The sequence below is a fragment of the Poeciliopsis prolifica genome, unplaced genomic scaffold, assembly GCF_027474105.1.
Source record: "Poeciliopsis prolifica strain line A6 unplaced genomic scaffold, Auburn_PproV2 SCAFFOLD037, whole genome shotgun sequence".
Taxonomy (NCBI): Eukaryota; Metazoa; Chordata; class Actinopteri; order Cyprinodontiformes; family Poeciliidae; genus Poeciliopsis; species Poeciliopsis prolifica.
In genome coordinates, this window is record NW_026562412.1 from 3,549,068 (window position 1) to 3,571,805 (window position 22,738).

The following is a 22,738-nucleotide window of genomic DNA, read 5'->3' on the forward strand; positions in this document are numbered from 1 at the left end:
TATTGGATCGGTGCATCTCTAGAAGTAAATTCAAGCTCTGACATGAAGTAAAGTACATTTGATGGAATCGTTGTTCTCCAAACCGGAGGGACCGTCCTGTCTCACCTTCAGCGTGCTCTGCAGGGCCCGCAGCGTGTGCACCTTCTCGTTGATGACCGGGTTCTTGTTGCGCCGGATGAACGACTTCCTGAAGTGGTCCTGCGTGAACGGCTGCTCATGGCCAATCAGAGAAACGCCTCCTTCCTTCAGGTTGTTAAACATCATCCCCATCTCATCCACGGTGCCACCATCTTAAAAAAAAAGACACAAAATATGACTTGCAAACATCTAACTTTTTATTATTAAGGAACCAAGAAAGAAAGTGAAATGACTACAAAAACACAAAACCTTACAGAGTGCTTTTGTTGTCGTTTCTATTGTAAATATCTTAGTACTCTTGAAATAACACAAAAATAATTTGTAAGTAACTTTTCAACAAGCTATAGGAGTTTGCTTTGAGTAAGTAATTCCTTGATATGGATGAAATATCACTGATCACATTGGCAGATTATTTCACTTATATTCTGGGCAAAATGTCATATTATAAGTGAAATTATCTGTTAATTGCACTATTACAGTTTCATCAATAGTAAGAATCTATTGACTTGAAACAAGTTCCTACATCTTGTTGGGAAGTTACTTACAAAGTACTTTTGTCTTATTTCAAGTGTACGAATTTATTTGAACAAGAAACTAGACTAAAAATATTGTGTGAGGTTTTGCAGGTCCTGTCAGGCCATATTTGTACCTTTGCTGCCCTCTGTTGATGAAGTTGGTAATGGCGCCTTGTTTATTTTCCCCTTCGGTCGAGGCAGAGTGTGAGACTGAACTTTCTGCTGCACACACAGAAACACACATTAACACCATCAGCAGGTTGAACCGCATTTATTTTCACGGCTTTGACTCTTTTTAATTGCACCCACCTTGTTTTTCCTGCGAGATGAAGGAGACGATTCGCTCTCCGATTCAGTTTCGCTGTAACATTCTATGAAAACATTAACAAGGCTGTTAGAATCATGACATTACCTTAAGTGTGCGCTGTTTTTCCATTATTGTTATCAACCAGCTGCCTGGCAACTACAGCAACAGCAATTATGCTCCTTTCACTGCTAACGGTTAACATTTCATAATTCAGAAACACGATTATGTGTTTTCCCACTGGTGCTGACACTGTAGCCTCAACAAGCATTTCAGCTACAGACAAACATTTAGAAAATGGAATAAAAAAGCTTTTTTTTAGAAAAGTAAATAGAAAAGCTTTGGCATACCTTCTTCATTGTCTGGACCTTTCTGGAGCCTCTTGTGTTTCTGTATGGCTATAATCAGACTGTTGATCCACCTGAAGAACAATAAATATTTTTATTTCAGACGTTACGGTGCACTGGAGAAATATTCACATTCCCTTAACATTCGTCATGCTGCAGCCTTAAACATCGGTGGATTTTATTGAGATTTTATTTAACAAACCAACACAAAGATGAACAGTGGGAGGTGGAAGGAAATCAGCCTGAGATTTTATACAATTTAACAAAAAATCTGAAAATTGTGTTGTGCATTTGTATTTAGTGAATGTGTTGACAGGACAATTAGCTTTAGTGTAAAAACAATGTAGTACTTTCTTATAATTTTATGATTATACGCTGCTTTGTTTGTTTGGACTGTGACACAAAATCCCACTAAATACAGTGAATTTACTGATTGTAATATTGACAAATTACCAAAACAGCAGATATTCATACTTTTGCAAGGCACTGTAGGTTGAAATATTATTGTCACACCTGCAGGGGCTGTTAAAAAACTGAAACTGTTTTTGCAGGAGGAGAATCAATTAATTCCAACGGCAGGGGGCAGTGTGCATCTGCACCCAAAACAATATGATCAAACGCTGTTGTGAATGAATAAAATAAGGTGTATGCATGAAAAATGTATTTAATTTTTCAACTTGTTGACATTACCCTATCAATAAACACAAGTAAGTCGTGTTGAATGTTCTGTTTCCAACTTACTTGCTCAGATCGGTGGCAGAGTCAACGGAGAAGAAGAAGTTTTGAAATTTCTTATGGGTCATTTGGAAAACGCTGCAGAAGAAAGATGGATGGATGAGGGTCCGAGTCACATGAAACACACAGTGCAGCTCCACACAAATCCTAATTATTTGCCTCTGTAAGATGATGAAACATTTCAGTTTGTCCAAAATAGCAAGAAGAACCTGAGATTATAAAACCTCGCTTGTATTCTGGAACATTAAATGCTTAGACCACAAATCTATCAATGTCAAAGAAAATGTTACAGGTTTGCAATACGATCCATCATGAAAGGAAATCTCACTGTTTTCTCTTGTGCTCTCCACCGCTCTCTAAGTTGTAGCTGGATATATTTAGGAAACCCTCAGCTTTTTCATCCTGAAGAAAATACAAAAATCACATCAACAATCTTAAATGTGCAAAAAGTGAATTATTTTTTTATTTTTTTCCCTACCTGTTGTGTGTTATACCAGTACAGATTGGGTCCTTGCAGAACAAACCAGAAGCGCTGCCACTTCTGGGTGATGAAGACGCTGCTCTCCTTCCTCTTTTTCCAGAGCCAGCCGTCGCAGTCGGGATGAGCCAAATCTCGACAGGACACTCGGCGCCGGCTCAGAGCTGTCGACATTCCTGGGAATCCACCACAAACACAAAATGAAAGATGAGTAAATTCACCATTAAAGCCCTAAAAAAACATTTATTTTCACCTTTAATGTTACTTTTCATCCATTTTTTTAATCTAATAGTAATTCAGTAAATAGATGTTCCAAAAGATCTATTTACTGAAATAATCCTTAAATGTTTATTTTGTAGTGAAATAAAGCAATCTTTTAACACTATTAATATTCAGTGCAGTGCAGAAGAATTCATACTGCTACAGTGTTTTCACATGTCACATAAAAACTACAAACTTAGTGCATAACTTTAAAATGGGAGAAACTTTATACAGCTTTGGTGCATTTACACTGGTTTGGGTGCTTTGAAAGGTACGAATACTTTGTTTTGTGTTTGTGTCCTGTTACCTTTCGTAGAGCTCTTCTTGGTTTCCTTATTCGACTGGAAAAGAATAATCAGGAAGGTTACAGAGATCTTAATGTTTTCTCACTAGATCTTTGACTTTCCATCCTCTCACCGTGTGTCCCACCATGTCTGGGCAGGAGCTGACGCTGCTTCTTTCTAGGCTAAACTCAAAAGGCGAAGGACTTCTGGGTGACGGCGTTCGGTCTTTGCTGAGATTTGGAGAAAGCCTCGAACCATCCGAACTCTCAGCCACTGCAATAATTAGTTTGAGTTCACAATCAATAACCTGAGTTATTACACTTTTAAATAATCTCTTGAATTCAGTGAGAATCATCAACAGGGAGGATCATCCTCAAAAGCATAATATTTAAAACAATCCTGTTTTTTTACTTTTCCTCAGTGTTTTAAACTCATTTCTTATTTATTCTTATTTGTTCTTTATTTTTATTGGTTGAGGCATTGCATGATTCCCTCTGCTTTTGAGCTGGAATGCTTTTCAGTCTTACTTTTCTTTTTTCTTTAACTTTTGCACAGTTGTTACGATGTGTACCCATGGGAACATGGCATGGTTTTTTTTTTAACAGGAGGATTTAAAACGGAGGCTTCATGGATGCAGAGCAGGATCAAAGAAGTTAAAACCGTCTCCGCTCAGCTTTCTAACCATGCGACCAGGCAGAGGTTTAAAGAGGAGTGGCAAAAGCAAACGCGGTGGATAAGCAGAGTTTGTCAACAACTGGTGGTGTTGCTGCTGTTAGCATGTCATCAGAGTCATGAAAAGACAGTCACACAGCAGCTTTCTTCAGTCAGAGGCTAAGACTGCCTGCTACTGGAGGTCCTTCCTGCCCACAACATCAAAATCCAAGATATTTGGATGTGAGTTATGAATATATTTAATTTTTCTTTGAGATGTATAAAGTATTTTTGAGTCGAGTTAAATTACAAATACATGTGGTAGGAACTGCACACCTGCGATATTTACAGGTGTGCAGTCAGTCTGAGTCTATTTTAGTTTACATTATTCTACTGAATGTCTTTAAGAAGAAATATATTTATTCAAAATTTTGTTTCTGTTATGCTTTAGTAACCAAAGGAGAGATTTGCACTGTTCCATGCCCAGCCGCGTTTGCTAATCACACCATCTTGGTTTCTGGTTTAAAAAAATAGTTCAGACATAAAACTGAGCTCAGCTGACACTTTTCCTCTGTTTTGATTGGCTACAACCTGCAGAGTATTGGAAATGCCACAAGGAATGACAGGATGAACCAATTGTTGTTGGGATAGTTTGTGTTGAAGATGATTCATCCTGACTTATTCCTGAAAGTAAGATAATAAAAAAATAATCCCCGACATCCAGAGGGATTTTTCAAATACCTGACGCCGGCAGAGGAGACAACCTGCCCGGATGGTTCTGAAATGCAGCTAACGTCACGGTTCTCTCCTGCTCCCTGTCAGAAGGTAACTCAGACTCTTCCTGTCCCATAGGCTGATGCCGAACCTCCGGCCCATGAACGGCCCGCCTGCAGCACAACGCAACAAGAAGCATTCTTAGAAACCAGACGAGAATTCTGGAAACTTCCAAGAATTTGCAAATTCTGAGACTTTTCCAAAAACCAAAAAAAAAAAAAAAACCAAAAAAAAAAAAAGTAAATAAAACAGTGGGTACCATGTGATGACAGCTCTCAGAAGGACTGACCGCAGTCAGGTGTCATGTGATACTGATTTAACACTGATTGAAGGAAGCTGTGTTTAAACAGACACTGATACAAAGCCAGAACCTCTGCAGAGATCAGATATGACTTTACACGCCTGCAGTCTGAAATGTGGATCTGCAGTGCATCACCTCCCACACCCACCATTTATCTGCCTGAGCTCCTCAGCCATCACTTCTCATGTTTGCTTCTTCTCACTTTTTCCTATGATTTTTCTTCTTTAGATTTTTAATCACCGTTCTGAAACTCACTCAGATGCTGGCTGGCATCTTCATCTATTATTTCGCTCCCGTTTCCAGCAAAACGTCGGCTTGTCGGTGGAATTTATGGCATTTGTAAGTGACATCACTTTAAACCTTTTGGGTTCAGGCAGATTAAAAAGGTCAGCAGAGGCTGTGGGAGGTTCTGTTCAACTCAGTAAATCTGTGATCACTTACTGAAACAAACTTTAAACAAACCTGGATTTGGAAATGAAATAATATTTATGTCATTTCCCACAGATTCATTAAGGTTTTTTTGTTTTGGCAACAAGTGTTTATAAGATCCCTCACATAATTAAGAGGTTTTATGCTTTTTTTGACTCAAACATGTCAGAGTTTTACAAAGATGAAACACAAATGGTAGTTTTCTGGCTTATTTGACCAGAGTATCGTTGTTAGGATTCAAGTTGGTGTGAGTGCTCCTCCGAATAGACAATCTTCGTGGGAGCGTTCCGGCAGGCTGACGCACCTGAAGCGGATTTCTGAAATCGGCTGCAGGATTCTTAAGAAGCGGTGGAGCAGCCATTCATCGCTCGATGGTCCCACTTGTTGGTCAGAGTCAATCCCAAGGTTTGCCAAGCCTCACGTTGTCTAAGGACTAAGTTAATCTTTATTGTTTTTTCTCAGATTTTGGATGCTCTGCCTGGATCCAGCTAAGTAACCACGCCCACCCGAACACTGACACCGATCGCCCTCCGGACTAAACGCTCTCGTCTGCCGCCTGAGCCCGCAACCTTCTCGGAGCCTTTGCACCAACGGATCCTACCTCCTCCTCGGCAATCCTCCATCAGATGATCTGTAAGCCCTTCCCTCCACTTCCCTGTCAAGATCCTCTCACTCCCGCTCCTACTAACCTCTCCCCTCTCTAAGCAGTACCTGAGCCGCCCAGCCGCTCCCGAAACCAGAGGACAACTTAGGCTCAACATATTCTATAAACTGTAAATAAATCTTTGAACCAAAAACCTTCCGGTCTGATGTCTAAACCTGCATGTGGGTAAAGAAACTCAAATCCAGCATGACAGAACCATCGAGCCCTGTTGACCCAGCAGGTTCTCACACAAGACCCGGTTTAAGTTCAGCAGAACTCCTAGCCCGCCATGACGCTATGCTTCGCACTTTATTAGACCAGCAGAGTTTCCAGGGCCAGCTGATGGATCAGTTGAGAACCACAGTCTCGGAACTATCACACAGGCTGGAGCAAAACCCTCAGCCTCAAATTACAGCCGGAGCAGCGGCCCCAGTCCTTCCTCCGGGGGTGGAGCAGATAGCGGTAGCGGCTTCAGGTGGGTCGCTCCGAGCTCGTGAGATTTCACCCCCGACACCAGAACATTATTCGGGAGAGATTGGAAAGTGTGGAGGATTCATTCTGCAGTGTTCTATTGTATTTTGCAGAGCTCCAGGCTCATTTCCGGATGACCCCGCCAAGATAGCTTACATGATCGGACTTTTGAAGGGAAGAGCCCTGAGATGGGCAGAAGCTAAATTTAGCCTCTCATCTCTTTCACAAACACCTTTTGCTACCTTCTTGAACGAGCTAAAGCAAACTTTTGGTTATGCAGAGTCCAGTTCAGAAATCTCGCATCAGCTTTGGAACCTGAAGCAGGGGTCCCGTTCTGTAGCTGAATTTGCCATTGATTTTCGCACTCTAGCAGCCACGTCTGGTTGGAATGACGAAGCTCTCAAAGGGGCTTTCATGCAGGCTCTCAATGAGACTCTCAAAGATGAACTGGCATGCAGGGATGAACCAGCCAGTTTGGAGAACCTGATAGCTTTGGCTATTAAGGTCGATAATAGACTTAGAGGAAGGTCCCGAGAGAAGAGAGCATTTAAACCTGTGCCTTTTTCAGACAAACTCGCACCAGAGGTTGCTATGGAAACCATCCCGAACACGCCTTGTTCCGAGGAGCCCATGCAGATCGGCCGCACCAGAATTTCCCCCACAGAACGACAACGACGACTAGAAGCTCGTGCCTGCTTCTATTGCGGTCTTACTGGCCACTTCGTCGCCGTATGCCCGGCTCGGTTAAAAGGCGGAGCCCACCAGTGATAACGGGAGTCCTGGTGGGTGGCTGTTCCAGTTTGATCTCCCGACTTTCTCTTTCTGCATCCCTTTTCATCAACCAAAGGTCAGTTAACGTATCGGCTCTAATTGATTCTGGATGTGAGCAGAACCTGATCGATGAAAATTTGGTAAAGAAACTAAATATTCCTACAATTTCTCTCCCCGTTCCGGTCCAAGTTTCCGCCCTGGATGGAGGAGTCTTGCCCGTCATTTCACAACAGACTAAACCCATTGAACTTCTGGTTTCAGGAAATCATCGTGAGATTTTGATCTTCTATGTGTTTCCCTCTCCGCAGACCCCTCTGGTGCTGGGTTTCCCTTGGCTGAGACAGCACAATCCTCACCTTAATTGGAATGAGGGGAGAGTGGAATCATGGAGCAGAACCTGCCACTCAACCTGTCTACAGGCCGCCCAGACGACTCCACAATTGGACATCACCCGGGAGGATGAGGAGGACATTCTGGACCTGTCCAAGATTCCCCCTGAATATCATGATTTGAAAATGGTTTTTCAGAAAAATAAAGCACTGTCACTTCCCCCCCACCGCCCCTATGACTGTGCTATTGATCTCCTTCCCGGTGCTCCGTTGCCCTCCAGTCGACTTTATAACATTTCTAAGCCAGAGAGGGAGAGCATGCTAAAATATATTAACGAGTCCCGCGCTGCAGGCATTATTCGCCCCTCCACGTCTCCGCTGGGGGCGGGATTTTTTTTGTGTCTAAGAAAGACGGCTCTCTCAGACCATGTATTGATTATAAGTGTCTTAATCAGATCACGGTTAAAAATAAGTATCCCCTTCCCCTTCTCACATCAGCTTTTGAACCGGTACAGGGTGCCACCGTGTTTACTAAATTGGACCTACGAAACGCTTACCATCTGGTGCGCATCCGTGAAGGTGATGAATGGAAAACGGCGTTCAAAACCCCGCTGGGCCATTTCGAATATCTGGTCATGCCTTTCGGTCTGACGAATGCCCCGGCCGTTTTCCAGTCCCTTATCAATGACGTGTTGCGTGATTTTCTGGATCAATTTGTGTTTGTTTACCTGGACGACATCCTGATTTTTTCTGAGACCCTGGCGGAACATAAACGGCATGTAAGGTTGGTCCTACAGCGTCTTTTAGAAAATAGTTTGTATGTTAAAGCGGAAAAATGCGAGTTTCATGTGCCTTCCATCTCGTTCCTGGGGTTCATTTTGGAGAGTGGGCAGGTGAAGCCGGATCCCGGGAGAATTCGCGCAGTTTTGGATTGGCCGACCCCATCTTCTCGCAAGCAACTACAACGTTTTTTTGGGGTTTGCTAATTTTTATCGAAGGTTTGTCCGTAATTACAGTCAGACTGCGGCCCCCATGACCAGTCTTACGTCCACCAAGGTCCAGTTCTCATGGACTCCGGAAGCTGACGCAGCGTTTTCGGCTCTGAAAAAGAAATTCGCTAATGCCCGGTCCTGATCCAGCCAGACCCCACTAGGCAATTCACGTTGGAAGTGGATGCTTCCGATTCAGGGGTGGGGCGGTGTTATCTCAAACCTCGCCTTCTGATCACAAGATGCATCCGTGCGCCTTTTTTTCTCGCCGACTTTCTCCTTCAGAAAGAAACTATGACGTGGGGGACCGGGAGTTGTTGGCGATTAAAATGGCTTTTGAAGAGTGGCGCCACTGGTTGGAGGGGGCTGAGCTTCCGATTGTGGTTTGGACCGATCACAAAAATTTATCCTATCTGCAGACGGCTAAACGGTTGAATCCGCGACAGTCAAGATGGTCTCTTTTTTTTTCCAGATTCAACTTTATCATTTCATATAGACCAGGTTCTGAGAATGTGAAACCAGATGCTCTCTCCCGACAATTCTCCTCTGATGATGAGGACCCTATTGTGGACACCATAGTTCCTCGCTCATGCATAATGGGGGGGGTTTCCTGGGACATCTCTGACCAGGTCCTCAAAGCTCAGCAGTCGGATCCTGATCCAGGTACTGGTCCTCCGGGTCGAATTTACGCTCCTTCTTCTGTTCGCTCCCGTCTGATCCATTGGGCTCACGCTTCCCGTTTTTCTGGTCACCCGGGCGCCAGTCGGACCGCGGCATTAATCAGGCGCTCCTTTTGGTGGCCGTCCCTTCATAAGGATGTGAAAGAGTATGTTTCGGCCTGCCCCTCCTGCGCTAAGAACAAGTCCAGCCATCAACTTCCCAGTGGGCTTTTGCAGCCCTTACCCGTTCCGGGACGTCCTTGGTCCCATATTGCTCTTGATTTTGTCACCGGCCTGCCCCCTTCTAAGGGGTTCACAGTCATACTTACCATCGTAGACCGTTTTTCCAAGGCGTGTCACCTTGTGCCCCTTAAAAAATTGCCGTCTGCTGCGGAAACTGCTCTTTTGCTTATTAAGCATGTTTTTAGGCTCCATGGGATTCCGAGGGAAATTCTATCTGACAGGGGACCCCAGTTTATCTCGAAGGTATGGAAAGACTTTTGTGGCGCGCTTGGGGCCAAGGTATCTTTATCTTCTGGGTTTCATCCTCAGACCAATGGGCAAACGGAGCGCATGAATCAGGAGATGGAATCTACACTTCGCTGCCTGTGCTCCTCCAACCCCTCCTCATGGTCCTCCCAGCTGCCCTGGGTTGAGTATGCACATAACAGCCACGTTTCTTCCGCTTCTGGTTTGTCCCCATTTGAATGTTCACTAGGTTATCAGCCTCCTCTCCTCCCATCGGACGAATCCCGGAATGCCGTCACGTCAGCTCAACACCACATTCGGAAGTGCCAGCGCATTTGGAGGGATGCTACTGCAGCATTGAATCGCACCGCTGCCCAGAATCGCCGCTTTGCGGACAGGAAGAGACGTCAAGCTCCTGTTTACAGGCCGGGTCAGAGGGTTTGGCTGTCGGCCAAAGACATTCCCCTAAAAGCTGCATCTAAGAAATTATCTCCTAAGTATTTAGGTCCGTTTGAGATCCAGGCTATTGTGAACCCCGCTGCGGTCAGACTCAGGCTCCCACCTTCTCTCAGGGTTCATCCCGTGTTTCATGTTTCCCTACTGAAGCCTGTGAGGTCTAGCCCGCTTTGCCCTCCAGTTGGCTCCCCTCCTCCCGTCCGCTATATTGATGGGGGTCCGGCCTATACTATTAATAAAATCCTTGACGTACGTCGGAGGGGCAGGGGTTTTCAATATCTGGTGGATTGGAAAGGTTACGGCCCGGAGGAACGCTCCTGGGTTCCCAGGTCTTTTATTCTGGACAAGTCGGTTCTGAGGAGGTTTCATGCCACCAGAGCTTCGGGTTCCTCGGGACCGCCGGGTGGCGGTCATTGAGGGAGGGGTAATGTTAGGATTCAAGTTGGTGTGAGTGCTCCTCCGAATAGACAATCTTCGTGGGAGCGTTCCGGCAGGCTGACGCACCTGAAGCGGATTTCTGAAATCGGCTGCAGGATTCTTAAGAAGCGGTGGAGCAGCCATTCATCGCTCGATGGTCCCACTTGTTGGTCAGAGTCAATCCCAAGGTTTGCCAAGCCTCACGTTGTCTAAGGACTAAGTTAATCTTTATTGTTTTTTCTCAGATTTTGGATGCTCTGCCTGGATCCAGCTAAGTAACCACGCCCACCCGAACACTGACACCGATCGCCCTCCGGACTAAACGCTCTCGTCTGCCGCCTGAGCCCGCAACCTTCTCGGAGCCTTTGCACCAACGGATCCTACCTCCTCCTCGGCAATCCTCCATCAGATGATCTGTAAGCCCTTCCCTCCACTTCCCTGTCAAGATCCTCTCACTCCCGCTCCTACTAACCTCTCCCCTCTCTAAGCAGTACCTGAGCCGCCCAGCCGCTCCCGAAACCAGAGGACAACTTAGGCTCAACATATTCTATAATAACTGTAAATAAATCTTTGAACCAAAAACCTTCCGGTCTGATGTCTAAACCTGCATGTGGGTAAAGAAACTCAAATCCAGCATGACAATCGTTGCCAGAATTTTACGCTTGAGCTGCGGATCTCACTGCTTTCCCAGTTACTTTGGACTTCTTGGCTGCTTCTCTGATTGATCCTGTCAGATTTAGCAGAATTGCCCTGTCTCGGCACTTTCCAATTTCAGATGATGGATTAAAAAGAGCTCTGTGTTCAAAGGTTTATAACCGAACTCTGATTTAAACTTCTACAGAACTTACTGTTGGATTTGATGGTCTTCATGATACGGTTTCTTCCTCTAAGAAACTTTTGAGGCCTTCACAGATTAGTTGGATTTATTCAACTACGCATGAATGGCCTCTTGGGTCACAAACTCATTTTCATGTTCTACAAGGCTGGTTGTGCCAGAATTTATTGATAAAACCAATTAACAAACTCTTAAAATATTGATAAATAGCTGTTTCTGCATCCGATAAGTACATCATAAAACGTTTCTCATTGATCAGTCCGTCCAGGATTGTTTTTGTGATTTTTTTGCAGTCAGAATCACTGATTTAATGGTGCTAATGTAGGAATAGTTGCAAGAAATTTCATAATATTTAATGAGACTTTTTGTAACTTCTCATATTGATCACAAATTATAACTTTACATCAAATAAGAAATATCGCCCCCAGCAGGTGTTAATTGGTATCAATTAAACTCAATCATTTATACCATTTTTGCAGAAAATTTGAAATAAACTCACAGTTTAAATTTATGTTGATTTTGCATACTTTTCCGCGAATATAGAATTGTGAAAATTTGAAGGAACTGATTGCAGAAATTTGGCATCTTGAGTCTAGAGGGCCATTAACAGAGTTGTGGCCGGCCAGATTTGGCCTGAGCCTTGCATTTGACATGCTGAAGGGTGAATGTGTGTGAACATTTTTACAAACTAATTTATTAAAAGTCCTACCTAAATGACAGGGATCTGACAGAAGCTGCTACTCTCTCAAATATGGAGTGCCTCTGACTCTCCTCTTTGTCCTCCGGTTCTTCTCCCTCCGAACTCACTCGTCTCTCCTCTTCCTTCTACGAACAAATGAAATCCAAACATGTGAGTGTGCACATTAAAGCCTGTGTGTGTCTAGAGCTTAGCACAGGGTTAACAAAGCGGATGTCATGTGGACTGCGATGGCAGGTTCTGTCTGCACACACTGCGGTCGAGCAGATGAGAGAGGAACACGGTCACACAAACACAAAGTCTGTGAAAGTCTCGCTGAAAGCCGAGCGTCGTCTCGGGGCAATATGGGCTGAAACACGGAGCTGATTCACATCTTTCTCTCAGCCTGAGCCGCCAGCTAGATCCCAGATTATCATGGCGATGGTCACAAGGGGGTGTGAAGTGCACAGTGTGTGCGCGTGAACTCGTTCACTGATGCAGCGTTTCACTGTGATGATCATAAACAAACAACAGTCGACATGGTGACGAGTGTAAGTGTTGGTGGAAACGGATCCCGAGTGGTGATGAGACTTTATCCAAAGATGAATCTCATAAATGAAATACTAGAGCAGCAAAATATCAGCAGTGATAAGAGAAAAAATAAATATGTCCTCAAATATGTGACATCTGGTTTGGGTTTGATGCATATCAATATTAGAGATGCACTGATGCAGCCTTACAGACCCCTCAGGTCTTCTGGTTCTGTTCTGCATCCCCAGAACCAGAGTTGGATGTGGAGAAGCAACATTCTGCTTTTATGCACCATAAATCTGGAACAAACTTGCAGAAAACTGCAAAACAGCCAAAACACTGAGAGCCTTTAAATCCAGACTAAAACCATCCTGTTTATAGCTGCTTTTGAAACATAATCAATGAAACATTAATCAACGTTTTAATGTGTAATGACAGCAAAATGTAACTTTGTTGACTGTATCTTCTGTGACCTTGTTTTTATTTTTGTGTTTTTATGATGCAAAGGAAACTGAACTGCTGCTGAAATATGTGGACAAATCAAATTTGGACTTGAAGTTGGTGTGAAGCTAACCTGACTAACCTGCACAGGCGTGATCTGGATGGAATGCTTGCGCCGCAGCGAACCCGGGATCCTCTTTATGACCAGAGTCACTCCACCGGGATTCTCCTGCAGCTTCTCAATAAGTTTGGCTCTGCTCCAACCGACCTGATGCAGCAGCACAGGTTATTTCAGCGTGCACAGGTCTTAGTCTAATATAAATATAGGCATTTGGATCATTCTCCATGTGCTGCATCACTCACCACTATCTGGTCGTTGACTTGGATCACTTCATCACCAGACAGGACTCGCAAATAGGCATCAGTGGAAGGCTGCAAAAGGAGGAACAAGCAGCGTAAACATGGAGCAACACAAAAACAGCTAAATGTATCACAGAACAATCCCAACAACGATATAAATCATTATCTGACAGAATTCATATTCCCAGCTTGGATTTATTACGCAACATTTAAAATGAGCAGTAAAGTTTACAAATGCAATGCACCAAGTGCCTGCAGGTTGTATAGTTTGGAGCAGACAGAAGAGCCTTTGGCTGAAAATAATGTGTCATGCTTCACCGTCTTTAACAGAACAGAGAAAACTGTGCTGTCACTTTGCCTTTTTTTTGTTTTTATCGTCACAGAGGCCAGAGAATGAAGTGTTGTTGTTAATTTTCACTTTTCATAACAAAAATGACAAGTGTTTGGCAAAACAACAACAACAACTAACCAAACACTAGCAGAAAAAAAAGAACAAACGTGTTCTTTTGAAGCAAAAACTGAGTAACAGTTTGGTTATCTTCTTCTCCTCCATCAGAGGCTTTTTTAGCAAAGCAGCTGGGTAGTTCAATGTGGGGAAGACCCCTCTGAACACGTCTCTAGCTGCAGTTGACCCCACCGGCCCAGAGTTCAGGAGGACCAGTGAGTCACACCGTTAGCCGGCTGCATCAACATCCAAATGGGAGGAAAAGCAAACGTGTGAACCTGACCTCTGCAGCCGTTCCCGTCACGTAGTGGTTGCTGGAGCTGGTGGATGTTATCTCGATCCCCTGAGAGAAATGGAAACAAACAAAAAAATAATAATAATGCTGTGCATAATTCAGAAAGATAAAATGACTTGTGAGTCTGCAGTGTGAATTTGACAAACAGCTTGGACGGAAGCAGCATAACGATGATGCTGCTGTTATAATTGGATTCTGTGGAAATATTGATGTTTGTTCATCAACTTGTCATCACTAAACACAAGTTAAATTACACAATCAATACATATCTAACGGCGACGGAAATATCAATGGATAAAAAGTGTTTCATTCCTGTATTTATGATTTTAAAAAACAGCACTACATAAACACTTTTCCTGTTATTTTTTTCCACAGTTTGTAACAATCTTTAACTTGTTAAGACTAAAATGTGTTTGAACTTTAAGTTTCATTTGTGTTTCATTTCTTTGGATCTTGCGTTCTTGGTTATTACTTTGTTTGTTCATTTATTCATTCAACATTTGTGGCTTTGGACTTGTTTCTTTAGATTAGATTTTGTAGTTTCTCCCTTTGTTTAGTTTTTGTTCTATTAGTTTTCTGTGCTGCTCCTCTTCCAGTCTTCCTCAGCCTGCCAGCCTGATTTTCTGCACCGCTGTTCAGTTACTCCTCTTCCTCAGTATATAAACTCATCTATCCTCATTGCTTTATACAACACAGAACTTCAATGGATTTTATGAGGATTTTATCAACAGAAAATGTCTGAAAGAACAAATCAACAAAAACAAATATCAAATGACCTCAGAATGATTGTGATGTATATTGAGCAATCTATCAAACATATATTAATTAATCAAAATGCAATTTATGGAGGTTCAGTTTAATGCTGGGTAATATAACAACTCAATAACTAATTAAGAAATATGACATATAGTAATGAAAAAGGCTTTAGAGTTTATTAGGACAGCTGAGATCTGACAGTATGTGGCATCTCCAGTGTTTAGGCATTTTTACAAACAATAATGTGAAATTAGATTTGCATTACCTTTTGGCTGCTACCAAGCATGTTTTCACTTTTAAAGATGGGATTTATATGTTAATATATTACTGATTAGGTAAAGAGTCTATATTAATCCATAAAGTCCTGCAAATGTTAATGGGATCCAGTGTTAGCTTATGAGAAACTCAGAAAGTAAATACTATTATTACTTATTCTAATTTGTTCTTTAAGTTTATTTTAGATACTAGCTTTTTAATTTAAAACTGTTTCATTTTCTACAGATACAGACATTGGGATAGTTTTTCTTGTTACTCAGTTAATATCTTCAGAATAACATTTTGTTAAATATTATGTCAAAACTTTGTGACAAACATATATGAGTGAATCATAAAATCCAGAAAATTAAGCACTAATACTAAAGTATTGAGATAATTTTATTGTTTTTCTTAAAATCTTAAAATTTCTACAACTATATTTAGAGAAAATGTGAAAAAAGATTCAGTGCTTTTAATTTTTAGATTTACACATTGTGTCGGAGGCACGTCCTGTACGGTAAACCCCCTTCGTAAGAACCATAATGCCTTCTGCTTCTCACTTCCTTTTCCCCCTGCCTTTAGTTCCCATTACTCTTAATCTGTCAGAGCGCCGACTTCATTATCGGTGATGTACTCTAATCAATTACCTGCTGTCAGCTGTAATTAACAAACCGTCTCCTCTAGCTAAGTACATTTGTAAAAGTCCTTCTTTTGTAGGAGCAGTGGATTAGCAGAAAAATGAACTTAGCATTCAGAAGCACGGACATGTAAACAATTTGCAGGCGCAACATCAAAAGTGGTGTAATGTATAAAAAATAAATAAATAAAATGTTTAAAAAGACAAGACGAGATGGGGAAAATGCATCCACCATCTAATGAGACTTTTACTTAATGGTTTGAGTCCACAAAGGCAAAGAAAGAGGGAAATGCATGAAAGAAATAACTCTTTAGAAATGAATCCGAAAAGGATACTAGATTAGTGGGATAACCAGCATGGAGGAACAGAGGAGAGCTGTGAGTGCTGAACCAAATGTGCAGACTTTATGGCAAAATCAGGACAGGCAGCACAAAAAGAACATTGTGCTTTAGCTACCAGTCATCAGGGAAGGCTTTAGGAACAGAAATAAAAGTTGGTACAAGGAGAAGAACGTTGAGCTGGATGAAGGATCGGTTGACAGGATCTGAACTGGAAACCCCCAGCAGAGGTCAGGGGTGAAAATAAGCTTTAAACAAGTCAGTGTTTAAATAAAGCATCAGCATAATCACTTGGAGGGAAAAAAAAAAGAATATGAGGGTGAGTCAACTGATAAGCCAGGTGAAGTGTAAAACAAATGAAGGTCAAGAAAAGTAAAGAAAAAAGAAGGAATATTGAAATTTAAAGTAAAAATATTAAAAATATAAAGTAAAACTTTGAAGCCTTAGTAAAAACTAAAATTAAAATAAAACCCATGAGAGCTCATTGTGGCTGACGCAAATTTAACATGGAAAAAAACCTTTTTTACACTCATGAGGATAATAAGGAAGCAGAACGTTACCAGATGATCACCGGGTGCAGCAGGGACCAGGTTGACGCTCTCCAGCTGAGTCGTGTGGGTCAGAAGCGAGTCGGAGCTGGAGGTCAGGATCTCATCACAAACCTCCACCAGCTGACGGCACTAAAACGGGAAAAACACGCCGGTTCACACAGCTAAAAATACCACATTTAAAGCACAAAGAAACAAAAGTTTCACCAGCTGAAATTTGAAAAAGCATAACTGAGACAAACTCACAACAGATATGATGTCCTTCTCCTTTTCGTAGACCGTGGAATCCTGTTGGAAAAGTGAAACAGCAGGATTTAAGCAGAGGGGTCACAAAATGACACATCGGTCTATATGCTAAAGCTATTGATTTGTGGAAATGGGACAAACTGAGTCAAAACCCATGTCCCATTTCCTCTTCACAGCTTGAGTCAGGAAGGAAAAAGCCACACACCAGTTGAAAGCTGTCTGATGAAGTCAATTGTAATGTTTCAAACATGTTTTTGATTGGACTGATTCGAGTTACTCTGTCTGCAGCTTTTTACATTTTGTCATGTTAGAACCATAAACAGCAATGCATCTTTAAACCTTTTATTAGATGGACCAAAACAAAAGAGGGCAAGCTGGTGCAGTGGAGGCAAACTGACATATTGTTACTGATAAAAATGAAAGAAAAAAAAATCTTACTCTGACACGCATGAAAACGTGAATGAAGCAAACAGACCTGCTCTTCCTCACTCTGCTACTTTTCTTCTTCTACTACTCTCAAAGTAAAAAAATGTTAAATTCTGTGTAAAGTGACAAAATGTGGAAAAGATCAAGTTGTATGGTAACTTCTGGAGGCACGGTTAAGCTTTTATTGGAGCCTTTCGGCTTATGATTATTAATATATAGAGGAATAGTTTCTTTAGAACCAGTCAAATGGATAAGAAATGCTCAACAGCATTGCAATTTATTTATAAGGAGTGAATAATTTATAAGGAGAACTGAAAATTCAGAGAGGTTCTGGTACTAAACAGCAAAGAAATTCATTAAAATCAGCGTCAGAGCAAAGATGGAGCACTCCTACATTTACAGGACGGCCTCCAAGACACACACACACACTTAATCTGCAGTATACATACTCCATCTATCTCACATTGATAAACAATGTTTCACTCGGAAGGCGGCAGTGTTGAATGATACAGTTATTAAAACCATTACAGTGGAACTAAATTGCCTTCATGTCTGGTTTCTGGGATGTGAGTGACGATAATGGTCCAGCAGGCAGAGAAGCGGCTTCAGAAAGAGAGCCGAACAAATGAAGAAGCAGCTTCATATAATGGAGAAAGATGAGAAATTCAAAGATGTTTACAAAGCATAACACACCAGATAATATTAATGCCCAGAGCTAATCTGAGGGGCCGGGTGACGAGTTGCACAGAGGTCCGAATGGTAAAACTAATCCCTGTGAAATGTACCGAGGGATCAACACTGAACACAAACGGATTGGGCTAATTGAGAAGTCATATGACACAAGACTATGAAAAGGAGTATCTTTATCAGCCCAGTTATGCTTTTACTCTAGTGGGGAAACTTGTGCACCTGTGACAATAATTGGCACTTTAAAAGTAATAGAATAGATGAAAATAGCTATTTAAACTTGATGCCTATTTGAGAAAACTAATCTCATTATGACAGTCAGGCTAATTGTTAGGCTTACTCAGCTCAGCTGCTTGATTAGTCAGACACTTTTCACAACGTAGGAACGTCTAAAAATAGAGCAGTAACCAATCTGAGTTAAAAAAAAAAAGGTACAATGGAGGGAGTCATGAATACATATTAGCATCTTGAGCTAAGATCTGGGCTCTGAAAAGTGTAACATCATTTTTAAAATTTTCTTTCATATAAAATAAATATTTTCTGTAATTAATCATAATTTATAATGGCCTCGTTTGTTGCAACCAAAAACTGCCACCAAAAGGCTAAAGAAGCCTCAGTTAATCCAGACAAAACGTCATATTCGCTCTGTTAGCATACTCAATCTGCTTGTTAGAGCAACCAACAATTTGCTAAACTGTGTTTTCACATGATGTCATCAAACTGGTGCAGCCATATTGGAGGCAAATAACAAAACAAGCATTTGTTGCTGCAGCCTCTCATTCTAAGCCCAGTAAATAACACAGTAAACATTCCTGAAGTTGAAAACTTTCTGATTGAGAAAAACACGCATTTTTGACAATCTGCCAAAGATATCTAAAAAATGAAAATGTCAGAAGTTGTGGGTAGAGAAGAGATATCTGTGGCAAACCAAGCTGCACCTAAACATCTAGAGGAAGAATGTGGACAATATCGGCGTGTACTCAGTACATTCTGTATCATTCAAGAAGCACTACCTGCAAAGTTGTGACGTTTAGTAAATTATTGTGCAGCTCAAATTGTTTTAGGTGTAAATCCTTCACATGCGTGAACTTCTTCTGCTTTCATTTCTGTCTGTGATGTAGCACTGAGCGGCCCAACCCAGATCCTCAGCCCTGCTGCTGTGAAAGTTTTCACATATTTTCCTGCTACAAAAAGTTGTTTAGACGATTTAAATAATCAGACTGTTGATCACTCAGTGAGTCAAATCACGTGTTGAAGCTGAGAAATATTAAAAAAACATGAAGGAAACTGGATATTTTAGTCTGTCAAGTCTTTATATCTGTAACCAGCTCAAGTCTTACACTAACACGGATATTAAAACAGCAACAAGGCATAAAATCAAGAACATAAACTCTTAACTTGTCTGGAGGTCAAGTTCAGACGAGGTTGCACCGTCTCCCAACCAGCAGAGTATCACTTCCATTCTCACCAAGCGACGCCTTTTTCATTTTATAAATTGCGTAACTCTGCTGTTAGTAGCATATTTGTCACAGGAGACTTTCCCATAACAGTGCAACCTGTTCTGCATTTTATTTTAACACTGGAAGAACAGGAAGTGGCAGATTTAAAAGAATACAAGGTATGCAGAATGTTCTGTTCTGTCAGAAAGCTGGGCTGGAGAATCAAACGGAGTAAACCAGTGACTTTTAGAGATATTTACAAGTAAAGCATCTGCGAGTGTCAAAAACTACAGGTGACCATGAAAATGGTCAAAGGCTCATTGTGAAGTAGGTGAGAAAAAATTTTCATGCATTTATGTACATGGATCAAATCAAACTGATGTATTACTGGATAGAATAGAGAGCAGATGCTCACCATCACAAATTACAGACAAAATTTAATATTTTTACATCTACACTGCAACACATATCTTAAAAAAACATATATCAGTTTGTACCTCCAAGAAACTAACACAAAATATAATTTTTTTTAAAAATGAAGGTTGTTGGAAAAAGTCTGAGGTCTACAAAAAGCTTTGAGTGGAAAAAGACAAAGTGTATCAGGCATTAAAAGAGATGAGGTGTGGTGAAGATCTGTTTCATTTTTTCAACGGCCTCCAGCATTTTGATGCTCCATTTTCCAGTTATCTGACGTCAAAGGGATTATAAGAAAGAAACCACATCTGAACTTTTTATAGGACACATACCTAAAAATGTAAGTTGTATCATAAGGGTACAGGAACTCCACAGCTGAGCCATGATTAGTTACACATAAACTCATCTCTACATTGGAAACAAAAACTTCACAGTCATCAAGCGAGTCACAGAAGTTCCTGATGTCTTCTGAGTTAATGTGTCTAAAATAAAATACGGTTTCAGATTGGGCCTGTAATATCAGTTGAGTGATTAATTGATACTGAGCAGAGGGGAGGTTTTCCAGGGTTTTGGTTTTGCTAAATATAATCAGTGATCAAGTATTTCTTGGTATATTTTTTCTTCTGTTTTGTGTTGGTCATCAAATCTTCCCTTGGCTCCAATTTATATTCCACAATAACAAAGAAATTAGTTAATTTACTTGAGGTGGCAAGAACAAGCCAGGTTCTTTCTGATCTGTTAACATTCTACTTTAATGTTTATGTACCTCCAATTAAATCTACCATTAGAAGATCGCGCATGATTATTTTAGCTTTGATAACAAGCGTAATAACTTCTCATAGGAATCAGGCTCTCACACTGCAAAGATGCAAAACCTTTGTCAGAAATGTTTCTGGCACCGCTATTTTAGTACATTTAAATCAATAACTTAAAAGTAACTTTTCAACAAGATGAATAAGCTGTGAAGTCAGTAATTCTTGAATACAGATACAAACAGTACTAGTCCAACTGGGAGATTTTTTTTTCGCTCAAAACAGGAAAAATGTTTCATTATAAGTGAAACTAATGTGTTTTTATGTATATTTAAGATTTAATTACTTAAAAACTGCTGATATATGTTGATGAAAAGTTACTTTTATGTTAGTTTTGTCTTATTTCAAATGTACTAAGATATTTGCAGTGGAAACTAGGCAAAAATACTTTGTAAGATTTAGGTTTTTTTTGCAGTGCATCAGTGCAAACAAAGTATGAAGTTAAATGTTAAGAGAATAATTTAAAATTTTACTAAATAATATTTAAGTTTTGCACAACATTTTACTCTTCATCCCCAGAGGTAATCAAAAATACTAAGCTAACATAAAAAGTGCAGATGAGAAATGCAAAGCATGGGATAGGAGTTGTGTGGTGGATTGACAAACAGCTGCATCAGGCCACTTCTGTGGCTCATTTTGATGTGTTTACAATCCCTTTCATGCTGCATTGTGTTGGAGAAACGTTCTGAGAAAGCAAAACTAAGAGAACAACTTGAACATGCACAGCCCTAAACTCAAAGATAATAAATATATCTAAACGATAAAAAACTGTTCCTGCTGATTGGTGGAGGTCAAACAGGAAAGTCAAAGATCTCGACCAACCAACACAGTTTGAGCTCTGTTGACGTTTCATATTGCTAGCCAGACTTGCTATAAAAAGATTAGGAAACATAAATACACCTGCTGCGATCATTTGAAATTACAGCCTCTGTCTCTCCTGGTGTGAACTCCCTTCTTTTTCTTCATCTTAAATAACATTCAAACAGCTCAGCTTTTAAACTGTCAGTCTTGCTCAAATTTTTAAACCTCTTTATGAGGATTTTCTCCTTTTTGTCCTCTTAATAAGTTATCCGCTTTGGTGAAGCATGTTAATATTTGCTAGCCAGTGACAGCTATATTGTGTTTTAGTGCATTATTATGCATTTCCTGTCAAGCTGAAGCAATATGTAACCCAAACTGCACACTAAAAGCAAAGCTGTCATAGCTGTTTTGTTTTAGAAGTATTTAGACCTTCATAAAATTTGTTGCTTTTATCTGGAGCTGCGTTTGCCAAAGATGCAATAACAGACATCATTTACTTTCTCTTCTAGAAACCAAATAAATCTCACATACCTGAGAGTTCACCTCTTTCTCTACTTGCCCTCAATCTCTTTAACTTTGGCTGCTGCCTGAAGCTGTGCCGCCGTGAAACGCAGACCTGACAAGTTAAGTGTTGGTCCTGGCAACGCCAGCTGACTGCTGACCCAGATCGCCCCCAGGGTGGGAGAAGGAAATACACTCTGAAAGGCACACACACTCATGGAGAAAGGAGCAATAAGAGTCCTTTCTTTTGTGAAGGATGTGGTGCGGCTTCAGTGGGAGACGTCACGCTGAAGGCCTGGCCCCCTGACAACACAAATGTCACGCGGGGGATGACACCAGATTCAATTAGCCACAAGCAAAGGTTTAAGCAACCATGACTTTACTTGTCTGTGTGGTGAAAGGAAATGCACACGAGTATGCAAAGACACTCAGCTGTACAGTTCTTACTTATAGACTGGTGAGGAGGAGGCATAAAAATATTTCACATCTTATATTCCAGGCATTACTGGAGTCTAATGTGACAGACCGATATGAAGTGGTGCATAATTGTGAAGTGGAAGGACAATGACACAGATAATAATCGAAAAAGTAAAAGTCGGCCATATTCTGTTAGCGCTCAGTTGAACCATTCGTTCCAGTGTCAGGTGTTTTGGGTCATGGTTCCACCAAATTTGCATATCTAGAAACTGAGGTTTTCCACCAAACTGCTGAGCAAAACAAGCTCAAGCTCTATCAGATCAGATCTGTGCATAACAACTTTCAAGTCTTACAACAGATTTTCAGTTTGGACTAAGGTCTGAACTTTGACTAGGCCCTTTTGTCACAGGAAAATGATTTGATCTAAACCTTGAGTCAGAAAATTTTACAATTCCATT

General features: G+C 41.1%; 1 protein-coding gene and 1 long non-coding RNA gene across 4 annotated transcripts in view; one reads left to right on the forward strand and one right to left on the reverse strand.

Moving 5' to 3' along the window:
- cnksr1 (connector enhancer of kinase suppressor of Ras 1) overlaps window positions 1-22,738 on the reverse strand; it is a 31,954-nt gene that overhangs the window by 1,740 nt on the left and 7,476 nt on the right. Inside the window, exons 5-20 of one of the 2 annotated variants that reach the window (XM_055053286.1) lie at window positions 16,784-16,825; window positions 16,550-16,669; window positions 13,992-14,051; window positions 13,267-13,335; window positions 13,046-13,171; window positions 11,965-12,080; window positions 4,455-4,600; window positions 3,196-3,335; window positions 3,086-3,119; window positions 2,518-2,693; window positions 2,368-2,441; window positions 2,046-2,117; window positions 1,308-1,378; window positions 963-1,024; window positions 788-872; window positions 106-290 (exon numbers count right to left, since the gene is read on the reverse strand). In XM_055053286.1, coding sequence (XP_054909261.1) covers window positions 106-290; window positions 788-872; window positions 963-1,024; window positions 1,308-1,378; window positions 2,046-2,117; window positions 2,368-2,441; window positions 2,518-2,693; window positions 3,086-3,119; window positions 3,196-3,335; window positions 4,455-4,600; window positions 11,965-12,080; window positions 13,046-13,171; window positions 13,267-13,335; window positions 13,992-14,051; window positions 16,550-16,669; window positions 16,784-16,825 — 1,578 coding nt within the window. Of the gene's footprint in view, window positions 1-105; window positions 291-787; window positions 876-962; window positions 1,025-1,307; window positions 1,379-2,045; window positions 2,118-2,367; window positions 2,442-2,517; window positions 2,694-3,085; window positions 3,120-3,195; window positions 3,336-4,454; window positions 4,601-11,964; window positions 12,081-13,045; window positions 13,172-13,266; window positions 13,336-13,991; window positions 14,052-16,549; window positions 16,670-16,783; window positions 16,826-22,738 lie in introns of both variants that reach the window. The other variant, XM_055053285.1, reaches the window with a different exon arrangement.
- LOC129374713 (uncharacterized) lies at window positions 4,756-5,980 on the forward strand. Of its 2 annotated transcripts, none has more exons than XR_008607537.1 (3): window positions 4,756-5,604; window positions 5,680-5,850; window positions 5,926-5,980. It is a non-coding gene; the product is annotated as an uncharacterized LOC129374713 (long non-coding RNA). The 2 variants fall into 2 exon arrangements; XR_008607536.1 differs by having other exon boundaries at window positions 4,756-5,127; window positions 5,452-5,604; window positions 5,680-5,970.